The following is a 26,008-nucleotide window of genomic DNA, read 5'->3' as shown; positions in this document are numbered from 1 at the left end:
CCCGGGGCAAATAATGTACACGTGCCTGTTTCCCAATTTGCAAAATGAAGGGTTTGGGGAGGACCCCGCTGGCTTCATGCAGTGGGGCTGGGGCACCCCTCTCTGGTCTGGACTGGACTGGAGTCACTTCTGCCTTCTCAGGTCGTCAGATTCCTCCTATGTAAAATGCACTTCTGGACTCCCAGGGTTTCAGGAGCACTTTTGCACATCATAAAAACAGGAGTTAGGGCCCCTATGGGCATAGGCGATCTATTTCCAACCTGCAGGGTGATACACATGCCCAGGTAACAGTATTACCATTTCCATCTCACACCCATCACCTCATTTCCCTGAGGTTCCTTGACATACTCTACTGCCTGCCTGCCTCTACGCATTTACCCTGTGTCCTGGGGATGAGGCCTAAATAAGCACATTAGGCCTGGACTGTTTAGGTTGGATTGAAGACGGCATGGCTGAGACTGCCCACATGCTCAAGGGCATGTCTCAACCAGATCCCAGTGGAGAGTGGAGGGGACCAGGGACAGCCAAGTTAAAAAGTGAGCTAGTGGGAAAGGGGCTGGACTTGGAGACAGAAGACCTGTCTGCCATGTTGTTACTTCTGTGATCTTGGGCACATCCTTTCCTCTTCCCAGGCCTTTACATCTCATCTGTGAATGACAGATTTGAACTAAATGATCTCTAAGGAATGGGGAGGTTCAGAGGATCACATGCTTCTCAAGCTGAAAGGAGCCCAGGTCCCTTTCTGACCAGTACTCTTTCCTGTATACTTGATCAGCCTATAGAGACTTAAAAACAACCTCCTTCCCCCAACTTCCTCTTGGCTCCCAAACCCACAGCTGGTTGAATAGGCACCATGGAGCCTTTGGATTAACATGGCTTCTGAGGTCCTTTCCAGCTCTCTCCACATTCTGTACCTGGCCCTGCTCTCCCCCTTTTAGGTAGGTGAAGATCTCACAGGATAATAGATTGAGTTTGAAGGACCACAGGATCTAGCAGGAAGGGACCTTGGGGCAGTTTGATTCAACCTGATCTTATAATGAAACACTGAAGCCGAGAAGGGAAGGAATCTGCCGGCATCATACAAGTAGCAAGCTGAAGTGTGGGGATTTGAACCCAGGTCTTCTGTACTCCAGATGCCAGTCCTGGCACATAGGTTGATGCCATATATTTGAGACCCGATTTTCTACAGCCAGAGTTAACCGAAGCAAGGGACCCAAGTGGTAGGGTAAAGGACAACTTCACTCGTGGAAAACAAAGTTTCATGCATGTCGCCGGACTGATGGACGGACAGACAGCCAATGTAGAAATCAGGCTTTATAAGTGCACCTTTCAGCTTTAGATATTGGGGAATGGATGTGCAGGGTTATTTACACGTTGTCCTGTCCATCAGATATGCTATAACTTACTGCTATTAACAACAACCAAATATATATATAATATATATAAATATCTTCTGATCTATACACCACGGGCCAGACATATCCACGTCTCTTGACACTGTCAGCACCCTCAGGCAGCTAGTTCTGTATGTTACCCCTCCCTCCAAGGTTCTGTTTGGCAACCAGCTCCTGGCTTGGGGCTGCTGGTGGCAAGGTGGCAGCTTCGGAGCCTGTGTCCCTCCTCCCAACCTTCCCTGCTCCCCAGAGTATGTCCAGCCAGCCCCTGGACAGAGATTCTTCTGGGGGTGGGGAGTGGGGAGGAGAGCATGGTTGGAAGGCTGTAGCAGGGAAAGGGGGAACTCATGCTGGGTTAGTGTGTCTGTCCTTGGTTGTAGATCCAGCCCTATAGATTAGTGTAGTGGATGAGAAAGGAATAGGTCTGAGAATGTCTCCTCCACCCCCTCTGCCATAGACACTCTGGTTTACATGTCCCTTAGTGGCCCGGCTAGGGTGGGGGGACTCAGGCTGATTTAATGTTTAAAAAATTAAAGTTTTTTTAAAAAAAAGTTTGCTAAAGATTCAGCTCTGACTTTTTTCCTCCTGTGCAGAGTCTTGAAGGAGAGAGCTCCAGTCCCAGCTTGTCCTTGGTCAGTGCCTCTTGGCTGGATCTTTCTGCCTGGAGATCCAGGCTGGGGAGGGGGGGCAGAGGAAAAGGAACCCCAGTAATCTGTTCTTGTCCAGGATGGTGAGGCTGGGCAGGGCCAGAGAGGGATGGGGAGGAGAGAGAAGGGTCCTGGGGCTCAGGAGGTCCAGCAGGCAAGCCCTCGGTCAAGAGATGATCAACCACCCTCCCCCTCTTCACACTTGGGAGTCAGCTCCCAGACTGTGGAACTCATCCGGCGTCTTGTCGCTCTGGTTGGCTCCGCCTTGCCGGAAGCCAGAGGCAATTTCATCAAAGGTCCGGCCCCTTGTCTCAGGGACTTTGAAGTAGGTAAAGATGAAGAAGAGGACGAGCAGCACTGTGAAGATGATGAAGACGTAGGGGCCACACAGTTGCTGAAAAGCACAAAGGGCATCTGTGAGAGGCCTGGCCTTGGAGAAGGAGGGATGGCCATAAGCTCAGAGGACAGCATCATGGGGAGAAGGGTGGCCATGACTACTACTGCCCAGGTGGTTAGAGAGAGATGCTTGCTCTGACTCAGTGGATTACCTTGAGCAAGCCAAGGCCCTTCTCTTGGCCTTAGCTGCCAGAGTTCTAGGTTACAGGAAGACTGAATGCAGGCACAGATTCAAAGAGATCTAAGAACAAAAGTCTGTGATGTCTGTGTATGAGAGGGCATGGGGTGATGGCAGGAGGGCATAAAAGGACTCACCTCTACATACTGGAAGCACATTCCCACAATAAAGTTGGAGGACCAATTAGACAGGCCAGCCACAGCAAAGGCAGCTGGGCGAGGGCCCTGGCTGAAGAGCTCAGCCACGATGAACCATGGGATGGGACCAGGGCCGACCTCAAAGAAAGCCACGAAGCCAAAGATAGCTACGATGCTTATGTAGGACATCCAGGGGAGCTGGTCCTGTTCAGGAGAAAAGGGGGAAAAGGTCTGCTCTAGTGAACCTTGCCTCCAAATGGCCACACAGAAGGATCCCTTGGGGCAGGGAGACTCTGCAGAAACTGACCTCCCCAAAGTCCCAAGCACGGTTAGGAAGTTCTCATTCCTATACTCCTTTCATCTTACCATTCCCACCAATCATGTCCCTAGACTTCCCAGTCTGGCTATAGACAGGACACCTGGTCCCTACGGCAGTATAAGCCCGATGTTTGGTTAAGTCGTTGAGGAATACCTTCTATATAACTCCCCCTTCTCTATGGTCCCTAGACATGTGGGAGGTTGGAGAGTAGTTGCCTGGTAAACTTAATTGCATCTTTTCAAACCCTACCCCAAGGACTAGTTGAGATCATGGTCCCGGTGAGCACATTTCTCCAGGCCCCATAGCAGAGGGCTCAGGCTTTCTGGCTCTCCATCCCTTAGAGATGGGGAAGGACCTTCCTGAGGCTGTTATTGGGAAGGATTCTTGCTGTCTGTGGAGTGGGGAATCCAACCAGCTGTGCTGAATCTGGCTCTGTGTCCAGATCTGTGCCATCACAGGACTTGGGTAAGAGCTTGGTTCTGATCCAGAGAACTGCCACTTGATAGCCATGGAACCTTGGGCAAATAAATTTCTCTAGGCCTCTGCAAAATGAGGTCCCTCCCTAATCTAAATCTCTTATAACATGGCCCTGACCTGGGACTCGGGAATCTGGATTTGCCTATTGGTGGCTTTGATCCCCATCCGTCCTCAGGGGTAGGCAAAGCCTGACTCACCAGCAGGGTCAAGGCGATCGTCATGAGCACAGCACAGCCTGCCATGCCTGCTAGGCCAATGAGGTGCAAAGTCCGGCGTCCAGCCCGCTCCACCACAAACAGCTACAGGCAGAGCAGAGACATCAGAATCACGTTGTCCCACATCTCCTTTCATCCTGTCTTACTTCTGTTTCAATATCAGCCACAGTACTGAACCCTCACCCCCACCCTCAGTCTAATAGGGCCACTAATCCCAAGTCCAGCATCCCTAGATAGTGCAGGGAGACACAGCTTTCTGTTGCTGTCACACCTTCATCCAGTGTTGGGGATGGGGGAGAAAACTGGGCTTGTGGGCTGGTGCTGGGGGGATGGGGGAGTAGGATCCCTTCTCCTTGGAACAAGCAAAGCCCCCGGGTCCCATGGGGCTGAGCCTGGGACAGAAAGGTTCCAAGAATGGGCTGGCCTGAAAACTTACCGACACAACAGTGAATGCAGTATTGACCACCCCGGAACCAATGGTGGCATAGACTGGCTGTTCCACTCCAGACTTCTCGAAGATGCTGGTAGAGTAATAGAAGACCTGAAAAACAGAGCAGCCATGGAGGGGGTGAGGGGGAATCAGGTCATTCCACTCCAATCTTCTGCCTCTACACAAGAGGGTGTGAGGCTCTCACACAAAAGGTGTGAAGAGCAAAGATCAAAGGGAAGCCCAGCCTGCCAGGGAAGGAGTCAGGCTTGTTCTTCACTTGAATCCTTTCTGGCCAGGTTCGATCAGTTTGGGGTTCAGCAAAGCCATGTGCACTGTTTCGGTGTTGGGTTCATGGTACCATTTGAGGCCCTGCAAAGAAGCCTGGGAAAGAGGTCTGTGAGGCTATTGGGTTCAGGGTGGGTGACCACTTACAGCATTGATCCCGGACAGCTGCTGGGACAGCTGAAGCACCACGGCGATGAGGACCGGCTGCCGGTACATGGGCGAGCGGAACAACTCGAGGATGGTTACCTTCTTCTCACGCATCATCTGCCGGCTTTCCTCCTTCATCTCCTGAAGGTCGCTACTCACATCAGTGGTTCCCCGAAGTTTCTTCAGGACTAGGGTGAGGGCATAGAGCTATGAGTACACAAGCATGGCCAGGGCAGGCAGGCAAAGGAGAAAGATGGCAACAGGTGGCTACTCACCGCTCTTCGCCTTATTCTCTTCATTGCGGTTGATGAGCAGGAAGCGGGGGCTCTCAGGACAGAAGGGGAGCAAGGCGCACTGGATCACGGATGGAATGAAGACAAAACCCAAGAGAAGGGGCCACAGTTCTTCATTACCCATGATGGAGTCCAGGCCGAACACCTAGGAGAACAAGAATCCTGACCTGAGACATAGGATCAGCTGGCAAGGGCCCAGAGATTATTTAGTGCCATCCCTTTACGTTACAGGTGAGGAAATGAATCCAAGAGGTGTCCCTTCCCTGGGGTCACACAGTAAGTCAATGTCCTCCATTCCCAAGTAACAGCCCTTGGAAAGAGCTGGGAGGAGAGGAAAGGCCTTTGTTAACTTTATGGGGCTTCCTCTGCTCTGGCCAAATCATTTCATCCTTCCTTCTGGGAACACATCCTAACACTCGAGCTCTGCTCAGGTTCTACCAGGCTCTAAGGGTTAGGTGAGATAGGACTGTGTTCCTAGGGAAGGCTTGGAGGCAGAGGGTTGGATAGGGAAGAGGTAATCCCACCAAAGGACTCACCTGGGCAATGAGGATGCCAATGACAATGCCTAGTTGGTGAAGGGTGCCCAAGGCTCCACGTAGGGCTGTGGGTGACACTTCCCCCACATACATGGGCACAAAACCTGTGGTGAGGCCACAGTACAAGCCGATAATGAAGCGCCCCAAGATCAGCATCTCAAAGGACTTGGCCATTTTGGAGAAGCCCATCAGCACAGCAGCAATAAAGGCCAGACTGTTCATCATTAGCATGGAGTTCCGTCTGGGAGACAAGAGATCAGGGGTCTGAGGTTATGAAAGTAGGGGGGTGAGGGGGCGGGGAGGGGCATGAAGGGACAAAGTCTGGGACAGAGGCCATCAGAGGGAGTGGTTCTCACAGAGGTGGTGGAATATGGGTGGGGAATGAGGCATAGATTCTCAGTTATGGCCAATTTAGTGTTTTCCTCTATTACTTTGTTACAAGGGAAGATTCTGTGGAGTGGGAGAAGTCATTGGGTAGCATCAATAAAAGGTTAAAAAAAAAAGGAACAGGCAGACTGGGCTAGGGGATAGAACTAGGGTATCTTAAGTGGATATTATTTTCTTACCGGCCAAAACGATTGACAAAGAGACCCACGGAGAAGGAGCCGATCATCCCACCAACGGAGAAGATGGCCACGGAGAGGGACCACAATGTGGTCAGCGTGGTGGATGGTATGGGTTCATTGTATCGATTCACCCAGGTACTATTGTAAAACTCCTCTATCACCTGTGAAGAAAACGTCCCAGTCCTTTGAAGGGGAAGCCTTGGCTAGGAACTATAATAGGTAAGCTACTCCCCTTTCCAGACCCAAGTCTCTTTCATCTTCTATAAAGTAAGAGTATTGATCTCTTCTAGCAGTGACATCCCACCATCATATCTCAGAATATTTCAATCAGTGAGGTTTTCCTGATGCCCAGCAGAGTCTGAGATTCAGGTTGCTGCTGCTAAGTGACTAATGGTGGAATTTCAGACAGCAGAGAAAGTCTGGGGGCGGAGGACCTATGAGAAGTGGCCCTTCTTTTGTGACTGTGGTGGGAATGAAAGTGTCTGTTTTATGATGGGACACAGACCACAAGTGGCCTGGGAGTGAGAGCTTGGTCCCTGGGAGTCTTTCTTCTGAAATCCCCATGAATTGTCTCATGGTGTAGGTCTTATGGGTTGGGCCCTTAACTTAGCAGACAGAGCTCATAGCCCCACCCACCACCTGGGCTTTGGCAATGACAGCAGCTTTGCCAGCCCAGCTGAGAGGTAATGTAGAAAGACAGGTTCTTCCATCCTGACAGCACCCCCCAAGGCCTGAAGCAGGGGGTGGGAGGAAAAGGTGTAGGGGTGTGTGTGTGTGTGTGTGTGTGTGTTTCAAATCTTCCTCTCCCTACTCTGCCAGCTCACACTCCCCCCGCCCCTTCACCTACCAATACAGCTTCCCCCAAAGAACAGGAAAAGAGAGGCAAGAGAAGGGTGGCTTGGAGCTGGGGGATGGAGAATGGAGGTTGCATGGGGTGGGGGAGGGGAACAAGGGAATAGGTGTAGAACAAGGAAGAAGGATTCCAGGAAATGCAAACACCTGAGCCCAGGGCTGAGCCTCCAAGGATGGTAACGCCCCTCCCTGGCCCAGGCACCCCACCAAGCCAGGTGAGAAGAGGCGAGACTAGGAACTGAGTTTGGTAGGAGCACAGAGTGTGGTATGCAGGAGGCGGTGCCTGGTTCTGCCCGAATCCTGGAAGCTATTACAGACAACTGTACACAAAGGACTTATACACTTAAGAGATAGTGACTGGAAAACCCCTCCTGTAGGTACACAAAGATATCCATGGGGATCAGAGAGGGGCCTTGGGGTCAGCCGCATCTGGCTGCCCAGGGAAGGCAGAGGGGGAGCCCAGGCACAGCCTTTAAGAGTGGACATCTTTTTCTCTTTGCTTCTGGGGCTACAAATGGAAAATCCCCCCTTGTCCTACCACACACACACACACACACACACACACACACAGACACACACCTCCCCACCCTAGCCTTTGGAGTAAGAGTTGGGGAGGTGGATTTGAGGAGGGCTCAGAGGCCCAGGCTGAGTTGTACCCACTAGGACATAGGTGGGAAAGCTGAGGCACAAGGAGAGAATGCAAGATAAGACTATAAGCTCCTTCAGGGCAGGGACTGTGCTGGGCATACAGTAGGTGCTGATACTTGTTGACTGACTGAGGGAGGCTCTAAGTTAAGGTCACTAAGACACAAAGAAGCTTGAAGTCAGATATCTTGGCTCCAGGCCTGGCCCAGCCCTCTTCCCTATGACACTACCTAGGTCTGGTTAGAACTGGAAACCATAGCCTGGTTTCTGCTCCTTCCCAGAGCTGCCATTGGGAAGTGGCTCACCAATTCCTCTCCTCTCCTGTACACACACCACCCACTTCTCTTTGCTGGTCTTGGGACTGAATGAGGACAAGAGGGTGCCTTTGGGGAGGGGGCACTGAAGACTGCCACCAGTGTACCAAGTGACCTCTCATTCTACCTTGTTTCCCTGTCTGTCCAAAGAGGAGGCAGACTCAGTGATCTCTAAATCCTTTCAAGGTCTGACATGTCTAATATTCTAGTAGGAAGGTCCTGGGGGCATTTTTCCCCAAAGGAACTCATAATTCAACTTCCTTGGCTTTATTGGACTTGTTAAGCCCGGCCACTCTGGAGTGGGGGTGGGAAGGATGCTCAGAGAATTCAGGGGCCAAAGATGGGCTCCTCTTGCACACATAGAAGCAAGGAAGCATCGCCTTCCACAGTGCCTGTTTCCATAGCTAGTCATTTCTTCAGGTTCTAAATACTGAGAATGACTGATACGCTTCCTCAAAAGCCACTTACAGAAACGTAAGGGCAACTGGGTCTGACCTATATTTGGAGTATACACTTCTGAACACTTCTACAATATCTGTGAAGTTTGTAAGGAGGGCTGGCATAGGGTGGGAAGGGAAAGGTGAGAGAGAGAGGCAGGTCTACTTTGGAGATGTCTTGGGTGTTCCCAGGGGGTCCCTTGTATGCAGGACAGAGACAAGGAATCCATGAAGGAGGAAAACACTGATGCATTTCCATCCCTTTGGGTCCAAAGGTCTGAGCTGGGGACTAGTAGAGTGGAAATCTGTATAGGGCAACCTGACTGTATATAAGTGCTCATTCATTCCTACCTAGGGTCGAGCCTCCCATATCACCCAGTATGTACCACAAACATGATCTGAGCTGTTACACCTTGCTCTCATCATGTTTTTCTTCCTCTTTCTCTAATACTAACACCATCTTGCTGGCTTAGATTCAGAGATTCTAAATCTGTTTTTTCCTAATCCACTGTGGCCTTGAACATCAGACAAACAAGTCTGGCCAAGCCATGTCTTACTAAGAGTAATTGAGATTAGAGGCACTATCCTACGAGTTTTTAAGGGATAGCAATTTGAGGGAGCTACTCAGACTTAGAATCCTAGATCTAGAGTTGAAAGGGTCTCAGAGGCCATCTCCTTCAAGCCCCTTCATTATACAGGTGAGTAAAATAAGCCCCATGGAGATTAAGGGATTTGCCCAAGATCTCTGAAGGTAGTAGTAAGTGTCCTAGGGAGGAAGTGAACCCAGCTCCCTGAACTCTAGAGTTAATGCTTATTCAAGTGTACCAGAACTAAATCCTTCCAGGTTCTTGGCTTCACTTTGGATAGGTGAAGCTACTAGCTAAGTGACACTGTTTGGAGTTATTCCAGTCTCACAGATAACTAGAGTCTCTATATCAGAATCACAGAGTCTGGAACTGAAAGGGCCCCTAGGTACCATTTGGTGCAGCCTACATGAAATCTGAACAAGAATCACTGACCCTCCCCCCTTGCATTATCTGACAAATCATCCAAGTTTTGCCTGAAAACTCACTACCCCTAGAGGCGGTTCATTCTACATGGTATGGCTGTAATTGTTAGGAATTTGTAACCTCGCCACTTTTCTCCTTTGCTGAGCTCTGGGGGAACAAAGGAGAAGCAAGACAAATACCTCCCTCCATGAAGGCCCTTCAAATACTTGAAGACAGCTGTCATCTCTACTCTAACTCCTAACCCTCAGCAGGTGTTCCTGTAAGAAAGGCACCCAAGTCAGTAACACAGTGGATACCAGACTGGACTGAGAGACTAAGGCCATTTCCACTTCAGGGCATTTGCCCTTTCTCTTGATCTGATCTGGGGGGCTGAGTGGAGTGGGAAAGGGAGACAGACAGGTCCTGGGCTCCTTGCCCAGGGGGCCTCCAGAGAAACTGGCAGATTTTCAAACCTGTACTTGGGAAGATTTCTTAGCTTTGGGGTCAGACTGAGGGCCCCAACAGGGGAGGGACGGGGACCAGGAGGAAGGTGTATGAAGGGGGCCCTCCAAAGGGGGATCTCAAAAGAAGTCCTTTGAGGGCTGAGCCTGAATGCTCAGTAGAGGATTTCAGGCCCCAGCTGGGACTGTTCTGCCATCCCAAAGACCCTCAAAGGGATCTTAGAGTCCATCTCATCTGATTTCTTCATTAGATGGAGAAGGAAACCAAGGGAAAGAGAAAAAGGACTTGCCAAGGTCACACAGCAAGTCCGTGGAACAACAGGGACTCACCCAGGTGTCCCATCACTCCAGTGTTCATTCTATGACAACACAGTGCCTTGGGGGATGGGAGGTAAGAGGGACAAGGGAACGTCTCTTTCCTCACTAGTCGGTCATAAAATCTGGGAGGAGCTCAGAGTTCATCTCATCTAAATCCTCTATAATCAGGCTTCTGTCCCCGCCAATTCACTGACTGTTCTCCGAGGTCACCAACAGCTTCCTATGTGCCAAACCCAACAGGCCTTTTTCTCAGTCCTTGTTCTTTTGACCTTTGTCAAATGTGACGCTGTTGACTACCTTCTCCTCCTCCCTCTGATGCCTTTCACTTCAACCTCCTTCGCTGGGCCCTCTTCTACCCCCTACAAGACATCTCCCACCTGGATGTGGTCCATGAGTCTCGTCTCCTGTACTGGTGCCTTTGCTAGGTACAGAGCTCTGGGAAATGGTCAAAGCTTTCTGGATGGGAGCTCAGAGCTCTTTAAGATTTCAAAGGGGAGGGTCAGCAGGAATGAGCTGTTTCCCAAGGGGTCTGGCCCTCCCCTCCCCCATTGGTCTTTCTTTTGTCTCCTTGGGGGAATCAGGGCAGATTAAACTAGTCCCTGTACAAGGACAGCTCAGATAGGGTAAGAGCCTTGGGCTGGGGACAAACCTGCCTGTGCTTGAGTTCTGAGGATCGCAGTTGTGGAGCTAGAGGGAACTTTAGAATCTTAGACCCCTCATTTTACAGATGAAGAAATCCTGGGAGGCTGACTCACCTAGGGCCAAATTGCTAGGAAATGTCTAAAGCAAGATTAGAACCCAGATCCCCTGACTCTATATCCAATTGTATTAGGGATGCTGGCTTTGTCAGCAGCTAGGCCTAATGACAGCTGTGATTCCCCGCCTCACCCCACTCCCCTCAGCTAGGGACTGCTGGACCTGGAGTTAGGAAGTCATTTGGTCATTTTTCAGTTGTGTCTGACTTTCTGTAACCCCATTCGGGGTTTTCTTGTCAAAGATACTGGGATGATTTGCCATTTCCTTTACCAGCTCATTTTATAGATTCAGAAACTGAGGCAAACAGGGTTGAGTGACTTGCCCAGTATCACACGGCTAGTAAGTATCTGAGGACACATTTGAACTCATAAAGATGAATCTTCCTGACTCTAGGTTTGGCACTCTATCCAACTAGCTGCCCCTGGAGTCAGGAAGACCCAGTTCTGAGTTCAAGTCCCATCTCTTATTCTTAACTTGTTATGTGATTATGGGCCACTCTCTAGCCCTCATTTCCTCATCTGTGAAATGGGAGGTAATGATTTATGCAGTACCTACCTCCCTACCTCCCAGGGCTGCTGTGTATGCATGCCAGTTAATGCTGTTCTAAAGTCTGCCTTTGAGGTAACACCCACATCTGCAAAGAAAGCTGAGTCCTGTGGCTCCGGCTGATCTGGGACAGAGCTGGGAGACACAGGCAGCTCTGGAAAGCTCTCAGCAAATGCTGGATGAATGAATCAATGGACTTTCTGATGTCTATTTCAGAATTCTTGAGCTTATTTCCTGGTCCTCAGCCAGGCTGTAGGTGAGAGAGGCCGGGCATCCCTAATACATAATTAGGAAAATGTCCTCATATGTGTGAGTGGAGTGTTCCTCACAAGTAATGGATCTAGTGCAAAGGGTGGGGTAGCAGAAACCTAAGGCTGAGGCCACAATCCAACGTTTATTAGCTCAACACTGTGGCCAAGTCACTCGGTTTCCTTTTCTACAAAAGAGACAAAAATACTTGTGCTACCTACCTTCTCTGGTTATTTCAAGGAATATGGTTTGTAAACCTGAAAGCGTTACAGAAACCCAAGTTATTATTCCTATAACTTGTCTTGGGGTACCGAACCTTACATGACAGAGGGTCCCCATGGATCCTTCTGACTAGTCAGGATCCTAGAAAGTCCTGGTATTTCCCAGACAGAGAAAGGGAAAACTATTCCTAACCCCCAGATAGGCTAGAAATATGCTCTAACACCATGGCCACTGGCATAGTCCTAGTCACTCCAGCCTGGTCTAAGACAATTCCTCCTAACGCCTCTTCTCTCTGCCCTGGACAAACCCATTCTTTGTTCGTGCTCTGTCTACCAGACTAATGTTCCAAATCCCTGAAGCTAGTTATGTCAGTTCTCTGCTCAAAAGCTCTCAGGGGATCCCTATTGCCTTAGACAGTAAAATCCGAGCTTCCCTTCCTGGCATTCAAGGCCTCCATGATCTGCTACCATTCTCCTTTCTAACCTTATCTCACTCTCTTTCCCCCAGCAGTTTTTATTCTTGGAAAACTGAACCTCTTGAGGTCTCCTGGACCTAACCCCATGCCCATGCTTCCAAGCTGGGTCTTTATCTCCATTGTTCCTTATATCTGAAATGTCCTACAACCCCGGTGAATTCCCATCTGCCTTTTAAAGCTGAACTCAAGTGCTATCTCCTCTAGGAAAGTCCCTGAACCAGTGTGGGCCTTGGTTCCTCATCTGCCATGAGGGGGTTGGATTAGATGACCCGAGGTCCCTATGAACCTTCCCTGGTCCTTTGTCAGTAATGACTTCCTCCCAAAGGCTCCTCCTTGCACCTCACATCATCTAGTGTTGTCCATCACAGTTGCCTGACTGTGTGTCTCACCCCTCTCCTAGCCTGTAGGCTCCATGTTTTCCCTAAATGCTGGTTTGGATGCCAAACAGTGTGAGGTGCCCAGTAAATGTTTTGTGAACTAGAGTGAACTTCTGTCACTTCTGTTAAAGATCTCTGATGCTAATGGAGGATGACTCAGCATCCTAGACTGCTTGTGACCTGCCTCCCTCCCAGAGGGTGTGGCCTGGTAGGCACCCACATTCCAAACAACATGGATTGGCCCTGGACACTGCCCATTTCCCTTCTGCAGCTCTGGGGAGGCTCTCGGGCCACTCAGTCTGGCCCAGAGCTCTCAGGATCCCACTGTGTTGGGTGAGGGAGATTAGAAACTTCAGAGTTAGTCACCCCGGGGGTTTCCAAGGACAGTGTGTTGTTGGTAGTGAGTGTATGATGGCAATAAGGAGGGGATGGTGTGTGTATGTGTGTGTATGGGGGTAGTACTTACCTTCTGTGGGGCGTTGATGACTCCAGTGTTGTAGCCAAATTGTAGGGAGCCCAGGACGGCACCACCCACGGCCAGCATGAGGGAGGCGGTAACCCGCTGTTGGGAGACAAGCAGACAGAGAAGTCAGTTAATGACATTCTGGGTTATACTCAGAGCCCAAGGGGAAAGGCTGAGATTAGAGCAGACAGTGATGGTCACTTAACATTTTATATTCTCAGTCAGGGATGCAGATGCAGGGTAAACTCTGAGGTACAAGATGGAGAAAACCAAGGGGCGCTGGGGTTTGTGTGTGTGTGTGTGTGTGTGTGTGTGTGTGTGTGTGTGTGTAAAGAGAAAGCAATGGGCATTTATTGATTTTCTTTTTATTTTTTTATTTTCAGTCCCTAACTGTCCCCTTTCTTTTATTCCCAACTATCAAGGCAAGAGATGCTAAACATCATAAAATTGAAGTCACATAAAACATATTTCCATGGAACATATATTAATTAAGTGTCCACTGTGTGCAAGGGACTGTGCTAAGCTGTCTCATTTGATAAGAATGACTGGGTGTGATAAAGTGAAGATTTGAGATAGGAGTGGAAAGGCAGCGACAGATGAGGGCACCTCTCCCCCCAAACCCCTAATTTGTACAGGAGAAGCAGTAAGCTGGTGAGGCCATTGCCTGACAATGCCAGGCCCAGTCAGGGCCTGTTTCCCAAGAGAGGCCTCCCAGCCAAGGCAAAAGCCTTAACTTTTTTATTTCACATTATTCCCCTCTATTTACTAGCTGTTCCAGCCAAATTGGCCAACTCCTCATTCTCCAGACCTCCAGCCTTTGCACACGCTGGTCCAACATGGAAGGGTCTCTTTTCCCCCTAACCTTGGCCTCTTAAAAGCCCTTTCTCTTCCTTCGAGGCTCAGTTCTAGGACTCACCTACTAGAAGTCTTTCCTGACGCACTCCCCTGATCCGTTTGGGGTCCCTCTCTCTCTCTCCCCTCAATAATCATAAGAATGCTTAAATTTTATTTCCTTAGCATTGGCATAGTAAGGAAGTTGCTGGTTTTCAAGCCTGGAAACAGTCCTTTGGACAAAACTCTCATGATCTTAGCTCCCTGATCAAGTATAACCTGAGGTTCTCAGTGGGAACGCCAAAGGGGGAGTGAGGGTATGAGGGTATGGGGGAGAGGAATGAAGAAAGCAGAGAGGACAGGGAGGTCTAGGGAAGCCCTGACCTTGGACACACAGCTTCATCTTTCTGGAGAAATGCAGAGCAGTTTCCGGGCTGCGGAAACAAAGCAGGCAAAGTATGAGGAAAGATCAATTTTCATTAAACCATTGGTACAGAACCTGTAAAGGGCAAGGCAGGGTGGGCCTGGTGGTGTCAGCCCCAGGCCCTAGCCCAGCAGGGCCCACCCCACTGCTCCCCTCATTCTCCTGGTCCTCAAGGCTGCACTCGGGAGGTCAGGTTTACCAAGCATACTCTTCATGGCCTTTTGCAAAATGAAGGGATTGGGTTCTTAATTTCCCTTTAAATTCAAAAGCCTAAGTAAGACATTCTCCTTCTCCTCTGCTAGGGGTGGAGGGAGGGCAATGGAGCCGAGCAGGTTTTTATTGTGAGGCAGAGAAACAAACAATAGTGGAAAAGGTGCTGGACCCAGTTCAAATCCAGGCTCCACACTTACTGTCTTTTGTCACCTTGAAACTAATAACAATCGCTTTATTTTTCTGAGGCTTGGGTTTCCTCATTTGTAAAAGAGGGATAATACCTAAACCAACTACCCCCTATGCCCAAAGGGGGTGGGTGGATGGGGGAGGTGAGAGAGATCCCCATTTTACAGAGGAGGAAACAGTGATCTGTCCAAGGTCACAAAGTCATCGCCAATACCTTTTCTACTGTACTACAATGCCAAAAAAAATTTTAGACCAAGAGAAATCATATTTAGGCTTTTCAGCTGGATGTTGCAGATGAAAAAACCAAGGCCCATCGAGGGGGAGACAAGACTCTGAAATCACATACCCTGAACTCCAAATCTCTGTGCCACCCTGGAAAGTCTCCGTTCTATCAAGCTCCTGAATTCAAGCTGTGGTTTGGGCCCCAGCCAGCAGCTTCCCTCCCTACAAGCATTTGATCACACTATTTCCCACCTCCCCCACCTAGAAGACCCTAAAGAGTCTTGCCTAACTTGAGGGTCAGGGATGGATTTTGGTTTGGGGCCCTGGGTTTATATTCCTTACTCTCTGTGTGTCCTTGGGCCCTGGTGACATCACCTCCTGTGGGGGCAGTTTCCTAACCTATAAAACCCATGGGGCCAGACTTGATGACCTGATGTCCCTTCCCGCTCCTAGGGCCATTCTAGCTCAGCTCCAAGTCCTCCAGGAAACCTGCCGTAAAGGCCTCAGATCCTCTCAACAGCTCAGAGTAGCAGTATCACACAATCTGCCCATAATTGTTTTATGTGGTGTGGGTCTTATCTCCCAAATTAAATTCTCCACTCCCAGAGGGCAGGGCCCAGGCTACAGAAAAGCCATTCGGATAAATACTGGTTGACACATTAGGGAAGACAGGCTCCAATGGAAACTTGTGGCCTTGAGGGCTCATGTGGCCTTCTAGGTCCTTGAGTGTGGCCTTTTGACAGAATCCAAATTTTATAGAACAAATCCTTTTCTTAAAGGGATTTGTTCTGTGAAGTTTGGATTCAGTCAAAGGGCCTCACTTGAGGACCTAGAGGGCCACATGTACCCTACCCCTGCTGGGTTTTGAAATAGCACAGACCCGAGCCTGACTGAAAAGCAGAAGTAATGAGGACAATAACCACAGATCCCATTACTGTACCGGCGTTTTCCCGGACACCATATTTGATACAACCTTTATAAGGCAAGCAGTGGCAAGTGGTATGAATGTCCATTTCACAGATGAGGAAAGTGATGCCCAAGAAAAAAACTGACTTGCCCAAGAAAAAAAAATTGCCTTGCTGCTTGTCAAGGAGGAATGTAGATAACCTAGCAGGAAAGGTTATCAGCTAGAAGCAACTGGGCTGGATTTATCAGCTTCGGCTGATAACCTTAGCAACCAGCATTCAGAGGGGAGGGGGCGGAGAGAAGGAGGAGATAGGAGGCTGGGTGGGACAACTAAACTGGACTGTCCATCCCTAGAAATATTTGAAAAGCAGAGGGGGTTGTGTTTCTAAGTCCTCCCTGGGGTGCAGCTCTTTGGGGGTGGAAAAAGTAGGAAGGAGGTAAGTAGCTGGCATCTTTGGCCTGGTCGTGGCCACTGAAAGGTGTAGTTCCCAATTTCTGTTCTGTGTGACCTTGGGTTAACCATTTTCTATTTTGGAGCCTCAGTTTCTTTTAACTGGAAAATAATGATAAAACCTCACATTGTAAACCTTTCAGGCGCTGCCAAAACATGAGTCATTTACAATCCCCAGCCTGCCCTGCCCATTCCGGCCTTAATTCCACAGAACGATCCCCTGAGATGGGACAGATCAGAACACCAGGTTCACGGCCCAGCTCAAATTCCCTCTTCTTCTTGCCTAACTGCAGAAGCATAGAATCCCAAAAAGTGGAAGGAATTTTTCAAAGTCCAACTCCTAGGGAAAGGAGGCTGCCTTTTGATGGGAACCCAGTGGCGTGGTTACCTGGCCTTCGCCTGAACACCTCCAAGGATGCACAAGCAGCCTGCTCCATTGTTGGGAGCCTGGAATCATTAGAAAGGTTTTCCTTAGAAGAAAACCCTACCCAAACATACTCAACTCTACCTCTTCATCCCAACTTTTCCTAGTTCTGCACCTTGGGATCAGGCTGCTTTTTCTTGATTCTGGGCTGTCCAGGGCTGAAGTCTGTCAGCAATCTTCCTCTGGCCCTTGTCCTGAAAAGTGCTAAGGCAGGGATAGGTCTTAGATTGTTCTTTTTAATAAGTGTGTGTGAGTCTGGTCTCAACAAGAACTTTCCCTGAGTAAGGCTGGCTCTCCTGTTTCTGCTCCCTTGCCCTCAACTAAGCACAGTGGGAGAGGAGGAGGAGGGCACCATGGCTAGTAAAAACTGATGAGATAGTGTATGTGAAGGGCTGTCTTGAGGAAGAGAGACTGGACTTGTTCTGCCCCTGAGGGCTCCCAGCAGAACCAGGAGTAATGATGCTGTCAGGGAAGACTTCCTAGCAATGATAACAGCCATCCCCAGACAGATGAGCTAGCGGCCTTGGGAAGCTTGCCAAGTGAGGGCCAGATGGACCACTTGTCAGGTGGGATGATGCAGACAGCATCTGCCTCAATGGCACCAGATGTCCCTTCCACCTGAGTAAATGATGCTTTATCTAACAGGCCCTTGAGAGACCTCATAGGCTCAGAGCAGAAGCAATTTACAAAGATAAGGGACAGAAAAGTGGGAGGCCCCAAAAGCCTGTCTTACTCTCTACTTCTTTTCCTTCTGGATTTGCAAATGTTTTTTTTTTTTAAAATCACATAATTTCAGAGTGGGATGTCCACTTAGTCCAACACAGATGCCCATTTTACAGATGAGGAAACTGAGGCTTAAAGGGAGAAATGAGACTTGCCCAGGGTCAAGCATGTTGTAGATATCGGATTAGAACCCAGGCCTCCTGACTCCTAATCCCAAACAGTCTTGGGCAGCAGTCTGTAACTTTATCAAAAAGCCTGAGTCATGAGTTGGCCCTGTAGGGCAGACATCCTACACCTGAATGACCTTTAGGTGACCTCTAGGTGTTAGGTTCTCATTATTCTGAAATCAAATTACTTCCTCCTGGGTTCTGGAGTTAGGCTTCAGGGTCAGCTCTGACTGAGTATTCTACTTCTGCTCCAGGCAGGTCTCCATCCTGTTCCAGGTTCCACATAGGCCCAGAGACAGGCAGACAGACCAAAGAATCAAATGTTTCCAGGTATTTCCCTCTGCCAACATATGCACAGATTGGGGATTTAGGAACCTGGAAGCTCTGAGATACAGAAATTTGGTGGACCCTATCTTCAGGGCTAGCAAAGGGCTCTCCTTTGGAATCACCTTGTATAAATGAATTTGTGTAAATAGAAATCTTGTGGAATTCTTTCTCTACACCCTAGCTCCATGACTATGGTCTCTCATGAAGGAGATAGGAGATGAGTGAAGGGCCTGGAGTCAGGAAGATCTTGAGTTCAAATCTAGCCCCAGGTACTTAGTAGCTGTGTGACCTAAGTCACTAAAATTAAAAAAAAAAAATCTGTCCTCCTCAGTTTCCTTGTCTGTAATAACGGCCACCTACATCATAGGGCTGCTGCGAGGATCAAAGAAGACAGCCTCGGTAAAACACTCCCGCAAAGATAAATATTATTAAATGAGACAGGAGGTAAGGAGGTAGGGGCTTTTACTGAGGCAGGGACACGTCCAGATGCTCAGCCCCAAGTCGGGAGGTCAGGGAAGACCTGACATTCTGCTTGTTAACAGACCAGCTACCTTGACTCCAAGGCCAGGCTCTCCTGTTCCTTCCCCTGGTAGCATCTACACCCTCAGAAGATGGGTTCAATGAAACCATGCCAGGATAGGTTTCATTTCCAGCCCAGTGTTCTCTGTTCATTTCACTAGCTCCCTAACCTTGTATTCTCCCCCAGCACCCAAGAAAGGGCCTCTTGGTGCTCAAAGGAAGCTCTGGGCTCAAGCCTCGTGACCAGGTGTCTTGGGAAAGGCTGGAATCAGCTGCAGTTACAATCTGATTAATAAGGATCTGGAACTGGCCCAGGCTTGGGGTAAGCAGGACCCAGTCCCAGGCAGGCCCAGGACGGGTGGGCATAAGGCCACATTTTTTACATTCAGCCTGAAATGGGAAACTTTGCTTAAGGGTCCACTTCTTTCAGTTCTAAATCTAGAGATCCCCACATCCTTCTTTTATAGCTGATTGTGAGGGGGTGATGTTTGGCAGTGAGCAGAATGTGTATGTGTGTGGGGGGGTGGGGCGGGGTACTGGTAGACTGTCCTCTTGGTGTAGAAGATGGGGTTAAGATGCACCAAGGGAAAGAAAAGGGGTATAGAGGTGCCTAAGAAGCATTTGCTGATTGACCTTCATCAAGTCACTTCCTTTTCTCAGGGCTTCAGTTTTCCCATCAGTAAAATGAGGTAGGTGGGCTAGATGGTCTTTATAGTCCCTTCTGGATTCTACCAGTCTATGTTGTGAGGTCTCTCTCAACTCCAGATCTTCTAAGGTCCCGATGTTCTATATTCTAAGAGCTCTCTCTGCTGACACCCTGTGTCTCTGCTGAATTTATTATATACTTAAAAGGAAAAGCAAGCTGTATGTGATAGAAATTCATAGTTTTACAATCTTCCTTTTGTACTGTGTATATTCCAAGTGCTTATTTTATTTGGTATTTGTTAAGATCAGAGGAAACTATGGCTTGAGGTTCCTTCCAGCTCGGACCTTGTATGAGTCTGTGCCTTGACCTGCAACATTCTACATTCTAAGATCTCTCCCAGTGTGAGCACTGCGTGTTCTCAGGTCCCTCCCAATCCTAACCCTGGATGTTCTCTGGTCCCTCTCAGCTTTGACATTATGTTCTAAGGTATCTTCCAGCAATGGCACCGTATGTTTTTTAAGGGGTAAGCAGGACCCAGCTCTGACATTTTATGACCTTAAGGTTCTATGTATTTATTGAGTGTCTCCCTCGAAACTGTAGGACAGAATTAGCCTCTGGGACTGTCAAAATGGTAGCCTAGTACTAAGATATAACTTTCTCTCTCACTTGACAGGTATATGAGTGAACAAAGGAAAGGAAGCCCAGGAGGCCATCTGCAAGGATATGACTGGCTTTCAGGGAAATTGGGCAGGAGAGAATTTCCCCAGCAGAGAACATTAAAGGATTTACCAGGTCAAACAAGCTAGGCAAATTCCCAGAATTCGAGACCTCTACGTATTCAAGATCTTGCAGTTTCCTTGTATTTCCCAATAAATGTTTGACTGATTTCTTCTCTGGGTCTCAGTTTCCCTTTCTCTAAAATGAAGGGCTTAAACAGGAAAATTCTCAAAAGTCCTTTCCCTTTCTATTACAGATTACATGTATATATTCTCGTTTGAGGGAGAAAGGGCAAACCTTACTTTATAGGTGGAGAAACATGTTCAGAGTGGGAAACTGATATAGAAAAAGTCACACAGTGAATAAGGGCAGAGGTAGGAACCCTAGTCTCCTGATTCCACTAATAGCTGAGATTAATTTGATTCCTAGTCCCTGAAAAAGCACAAAAAGTATGGGACATTCTACAAGGCAAATACCGGGAAGGAACAAGGGAGTTCTTGTCTCAGGGTTAGCACCAGCTTCTCTGGTACTAACAGTTCAAGTTAAGACTAACAATTATGACAAAGTCTCTCCCCTGAACAGATTCTCCCTGCTAAGCTCCTGTACTGAAGGCCTTGGCCTTTCTGGACGCATAGAAAGAGCCAAATTCCCTCTTGGGCATCTCTGGTAGAAGTCTGGATAAGTAGTCTGAACCCTAGATGGGAGACACCCTCCCTTAGAATCCTAATTTCTTAAGTAACTACCAAATCACCTCAATCACCATTTCCCTAAATTTAATTCGAAGGGGCCCACTAGCCAGAAGGCCTGGTTGCAGCCCTTAGTTCAATCACTTATTCTGGGTAAAGCAGCCATATCAGGATGGGATCTGATGCAACTTCCTAGACAAGGCCTCAAGTTTATTTTTTTTTTAGATCAAATTAACTGAGTTTATCTATTCAGTGCCCTGCTGACCCCCCCATTAAATCAGTTCCTCAATTTTACTTATTAGTTCGTTGGTTTTTTTTTCTTTCAATTTTATTAATCTCTCCTTTGATTTTCTAAGATGTCCATTTTGGTGTTTAATTAGGGATTTTTAATTTGTTCTTTTTCTATTTTTAAAAATTGCCTGCCCAATTAATTAATCTGCTTTTTCTCTATTTCAATGATATATTTAGAGATATAAAATTTTCCCTAGGTACTGCTGCCTCCCATAAATTTTGGTATGTTATCTCACTGTCATTTTCTAATGAAAGTATTGATTGTTTCTACCATTTGTTCTTTGACCCACTTATTTTGGGGGGTTAGATTTAGTTTCCAATTAATATTTAATCTATGCTTTCAGGGGCCCTTATTGAATGTAATATTTATTGCATTGTGGTCTGAAAAAGATGCCTTTAATATTTTGGCTTTTCTGCATTTGTGAAGTTTTTATGCCCTAATGCATGGTCAATTTTTGTGTAGGTGCCCTGTACAACTGAAAAGAAGGTATATTTTCTATTCCTGTTCAATTTTCTCCAGCGGTCTATCATATCTAACTTTTCTAAAATTCTGTTCATCTCCTTAATATCTTTTTTACTTTGTGGTTAGATTTATCTAGTCCTGAGAGGAGGAAAAGTTGAGATCCTGAACTAGTAATAGTTTTACTGTCTATTTCCACCTGTAACTCATTTAATTTTTCCTTTAAGAATTTGGATGCTATGCCATTTGGTACATAGTATTAATATTACTTCATTGCCTATGTTCCCTTTTAACAAAGTGCAGCTTTCCTGCTTATCTTTTAAAATTAGATTGTTTTTTGCTTTGTTTGAGATCATGACTGTTAGCCCTCCCTTTCTTTAACTTCATCTGAAGCTTAAATAGATTCTGCTCCAGCCCTTCATTTTTACTGTGTTTTTTTTGTTTCAAATATGTTTCTTGTAAACATTGTTGAGATTCTGGGTTTTAATCCATTCTGCTATCCAGTCTGTTTTATGGGTGAGTTCATCCCATTCACAATCAGACTTATGATTACTGTGTATTTTCCTCTGCCTTATTTTTTTTTCTGTTTCATCTTCTCTCTTTTTACCCTATCCCTTCTCAAAAGTCTCTTTGGCTTCTGACCACTGCTTCCCTTAATCGATCCTCTCCTCAATCAGCCACTCACTTTATCCCCTTCCCTTCCTATTTCCCCGTAGGGTAAGATAATTTTCTATACCCAACTATGTGTGTATGTCATTCCCTCTTTGAGCCAATTCCAATGAGAGTAAGGTTCAAGCATTGCTACCGCCATCTCTCTCCCCACTGTAATAGTTTTGTGCCTATTTTACGTGAGATAATTTACCCTATCCTACCTCTCCCTTCCCCCTTCTCCCAGTGCACCCCTCATTTTCACTCCTCAGTTTCATTTTTTTTAATCATCCCATCATAGTCAACTAACAACCGTACCTTCTCTATGTATACTCCCAACAGCCCTAATAAAGATAAAGTTCTTAGGGGTTACAAGTATCATCTTCCCATGTAGGAATGTAAACAGTTTAACCTTATTGAAACCCTCATTTCTCTTGCGTCTTGTATTTGAAAGAGATAATATAATAAAGCAGGATGGTATAGTGAAGAGAGGGCTGGTTTTGGAATTAAAGGTCCTGATTCCAATCCTGGCTCTAAATTCCTGTGTGACTTTGGGCAAGTTATACCTCCCCTCTCTCTGAGCCTCAGTTTACTCATCTATAAAAGGAGGGCCTTGGAACTTGGATTTTCCTTCTAGCTCTAAATTGAAGAGCCTATGGATTGAGGAAGAGGGAAGGCACCATAACCTTATTCAGTCCTCGGATGTGTGCAGAAAGACACACACGCCAAGCATGGTACAGAGAGGCGTGAAAGGCCGCATGAGAAGGGACAGAGAGCTGAATCAGAAGTCAGAAAAACTCGGTGCTAATCCTAGCCTCGCTCCTTCCGCTGAGCCACTAATTCCCTCACTATGTGAAAAAAAAAATAGATCACAAAACGTTTGAGCTAAGAAGGTACCTTAGTAGCTTCTGTTCCCATCTCCTTCATTTTACAGAGGAGGAAGCTTCAGAAACTGACCCTAAGGTTATATTGCCAGTAAGTGGCAGAACTTGGGGTATTATGTCTCCAAGTCCAATGTTCCCTCCACAAACCATTGTGGAAACCCTTTCCCCCCAACTAGTAATATGCCGGAGAGTGTAATTTGTTCCTGATTGAAAAGGTCCTCAGTGCTCCTGCCCCTCCCCAACCTGAGAGGCGAAGATAGTCTGGAGGTGAAGGTGTGAACCATCAGAATAATGAAAGTATTTGGAAGGGTAGGTTTGTCTAGGTATCTCTAGAAAAAACTAAGCCAGTCTTTTTGCCAGGAGTGTCTCCCTAAGATGGGTGGGGTTCAGTCTGACAGAGTCCTGGTCTTGGTAAACCGGATGGGACACTTTGGCCTCCCTGATGCCCCTCCGGGTGCCCACCCACCTGAGCTGTGTTTGGTGTGGGGTTCAGATCCCTCCAGGACCGACGAGGGGATAAGAGAGATAAGAGATTGGCTCTTTACTCCTCTCCCATCCCCCTTCCCCTCCTGCCAGGAAGCTAGAATTCACTCAGCCTTCAACTTTCTCCTTTTTGTATCTTTCCAGTCCATCAGACAAGAAGCAAGAGAAGAAGGATAGGGGCAGGGAGTTGGGATGTGTCCCGGCCTCCCCTGGACTATGATTCCTTCTCTTAAGAGACCACCCGGTCTTGTAAATGTGTGGATCTGCAAAGGCTCCCCACCCCCTTCTCTTCACTCAGCTTCAGGGCAGTAGGGGGAGATGGGAGAGGGGGCTCGGCCTGTGTGGCCAATCCGGAGCAAGCTCTAGGAAGCCCCTCCCCTCTAGCCCCTCACCCCGATTTCCGGCAGCTACAGAGCTCGGGAGGGAAAGAAGGGTGGGAGAGTTGGGGGAGGGCTCTGCCAGGGAGAGGCCAACCCCTGAGAGAGAAGGCTTAGTGCGTGCGGAACGTGCGACTCCTGCTCGCCCGCCCGCCCCCTCTCACTCCTCCCCGACATAGCCACCTTAGCTAAGAGTCCTTCCCCTTGCAGACCAGGACCGGGGTCCTAGAGCATCCTTTCCCCTTCGGCTCCTGCGGAGAGGTGAGAGGAAGACAGGAGCTCTAGCCCCCCGAGGCCCAGCAAGGAAGGAGTTGCTGTCTGGCTGGGCTGGAATCTTGGACCACCGAGGTCAGAGATGGGGGAGTGCCTCGCGCTTAGGAATTCCCATAGGACTCTTTGTTCCCTGCTGACCAAGAGGGTCTCCAAACTTCCCGCCACCTCCCTAAACTGGGGGGTGGCAATGAGAGGGATTGGAACTGTTCCCCTGCTAGTTCACACTCCCACATACGCGCCGGCCCCTTTTCACAACTAATTCGGTTTCTATAAATCAGTTGATAAATCTCCACTCGCCAGATATGCCTTTTCGAGAGGCTTGTTTGCCCAGCTGACATCACCAGGGCCCCCACCCAGCCCCAGGTCTCTCCTCTGCCCGGGGCTGACTCCGAGACAAGATCCTCCATTCCAAGGTTTAGTGTCAACTCTCGCCCACCCGGCCGGCCCCCACTTGGCGCGCTTGCGCCCTGCGCAGATCACACAGCAAGCAGAGGGGAAAAGGGACCTACGGGACCTACTCTAGCTCCCTTATTTCGTACATAAGAAAACGGATGACCAGAGAGAGGGGAAGAGACTTGCCCACAGTCACACAGCCAGGAAATGGCAGAGACAGAACTCCACCCCAGAATGACGGCGTCGGCTCTCCATGGTGCCCGCAGAGGCCTGGCGGTCAAACTGGGGGCTTCCTGGGAGTGGAGGGAGTGCAGCCGCCGGGCTGGGCTGGGGGCGCAGATTCCCCCAAATTTCCGCCAGCGGCTGGCGCCGAGCCAGCCTGGAGAGGCGGGGACAGGGGAGGAGGCACCACACCTCGGGGAGCGAAGAAAGGCGCGCGCTCCGCACCTTTCTAGCCTCCGGCCCCCAACCACAGCCCTAGGTTCTCACTTCCCCGGACGCTCCCTGGACGTTCATGTCTCTGCACCGGCTCACGTTAGGCGCCAGGAGCCCAAGAGGGCCTTCTACGCACACACCACGCGGCTGGGCCGGACTGGGGGCGCCGCGCCATGCTCCCCTCGGCGATGCCCCGAATCTCCCGGCTCAGCTCGGCTGGGGCACAGCCACCTGCTGCGCGGCCCCCACTCCCCCCCACCCCATGCTCCTTCTTCTCCACCTCCCGAGCCTTCCGGGGCCCTTGGCGGCCCCGGGGAGGAGGGGATCTACCGGGCACTCCAGGCGCTGAGCCCGCGGGGCCGGAAGCGGCCGGGTGCCTCAGCCCCTCCCCTCCGCATCACTAGCAGAGCACGCCGCTCGCCTGGCCCAGGACTGGGGGCCGGAGGCAGCACGGCCCGCGGTCTCTCAGAGGGGACTAGACCTAACAGTGGGTCTTACCTTGCCTCCGGAGTCCATGTTTCTCGCCGTGCGCTCTCGACGCCGCCGCCACTGCCTAGGCTGCCACCGCTCTCTGCGCTCCGACTCGGACTCGGATCCCCAGGGTTCTAGGGCGGGAAGCCGGGGCGCGCTGCGCTCCCCTGCGCTCTGCTTTTCTCCCTACTCTTTTAGACTTTTTTCCTCTCCCTTCTTTTCTTCCCTTTCCTCTCTGCCTTTTTCTTTTCTCCTCTCCTTTCCCCCAACTATCTTTTCTCCCTTCCTTTCCTCTCCCCTTTTCCTCTCTCTGGTATTGGCTCCCGGGGCCTGGCCGCTGAGTCCACCCCACCGGAGCCGTCCCGCTCTCGCTCTTGCCGGGAATGCGGAGCCTGTGGTTTATAGAGGCAATGTGTGGCCGGGACTCGCTTTCTCTGATTGGCTGTGGCAGCCAGGGGGTGTGTTGGGGGTGTGTTGGCCTCTTAACTGAGAGGCCCAGCTCTAGGCTCCTCCTTCTCGAGGGAGGGCTTGGGTGGGGGGGGCTCTGGCCGGATTTGCTGGACCCTCGGATGCTGCCACTGTCTGCGTAGGAAGAGGAAACACCCTGGTCTCTGGGTCTCGGAGTCCATCCATTCCTAGCGTCCAAGAGAGGTCCTGCTTCTTCCATAACCCCGCGGAATAGAGCTACCTAAGACACCCAGGGACCATTTCCAAGCCATTCCTACGA

General features: G+C 49.2%; 1 protein-coding gene across 1 annotated transcript; it reads right to left on the bottom strand.

Moving 5' to 3' along the window:
- Nucleotides 1–1,299: 1,299 nt before the first annotated feature.
- Nucleotides 1,300–25,657, bottom strand: SLC2A1 (solute carrier family 2 member 1). Its single transcript, XM_036747355.1, has 10 exons — nucleotides 25,309–25,657; nucleotides 13,128–13,223; nucleotides 6,021–6,181; nucleotides 5,455–5,695; nucleotides 4,901–5,063; nucleotides 4,626–4,813; nucleotides 4,200–4,304; nucleotides 3,746–3,847; nucleotides 2,753–2,956; nucleotides 1,300–2,435 (listed from the first exon to the last, which is right to left on the bottom strand). Exons 1-10 carry the CDS (start codon nucleotides 25,324–25,326, stop codon nucleotides 2,238–2,240), a joined length of 1,476 nt encoding a protein of 491 aa, XP_036603250.1. The 5' UTR covers nucleotides 25,327–25,657; the 3' UTR covers nucleotides 1,300–2,237.
- Nucleotides 25,658–26,008: the final 351 nt, after the last annotated feature.

The sequence above is a fragment of the Trichosurus vulpecula genome, chromosome 2 (genome assembly GCF_011100635.1).
Source record: "Trichosurus vulpecula isolate mTriVul1 chromosome 2, mTriVul1.pri, whole genome shotgun sequence".
NCBI classification, from domain to species: Eukaryota; Metazoa; Chordata; class Mammalia; order Diprotodontia; family Phalangeridae; genus Trichosurus; species Trichosurus vulpecula.
This window is presented reverse-complemented; position numbering and strand designations above follow the sequence as displayed.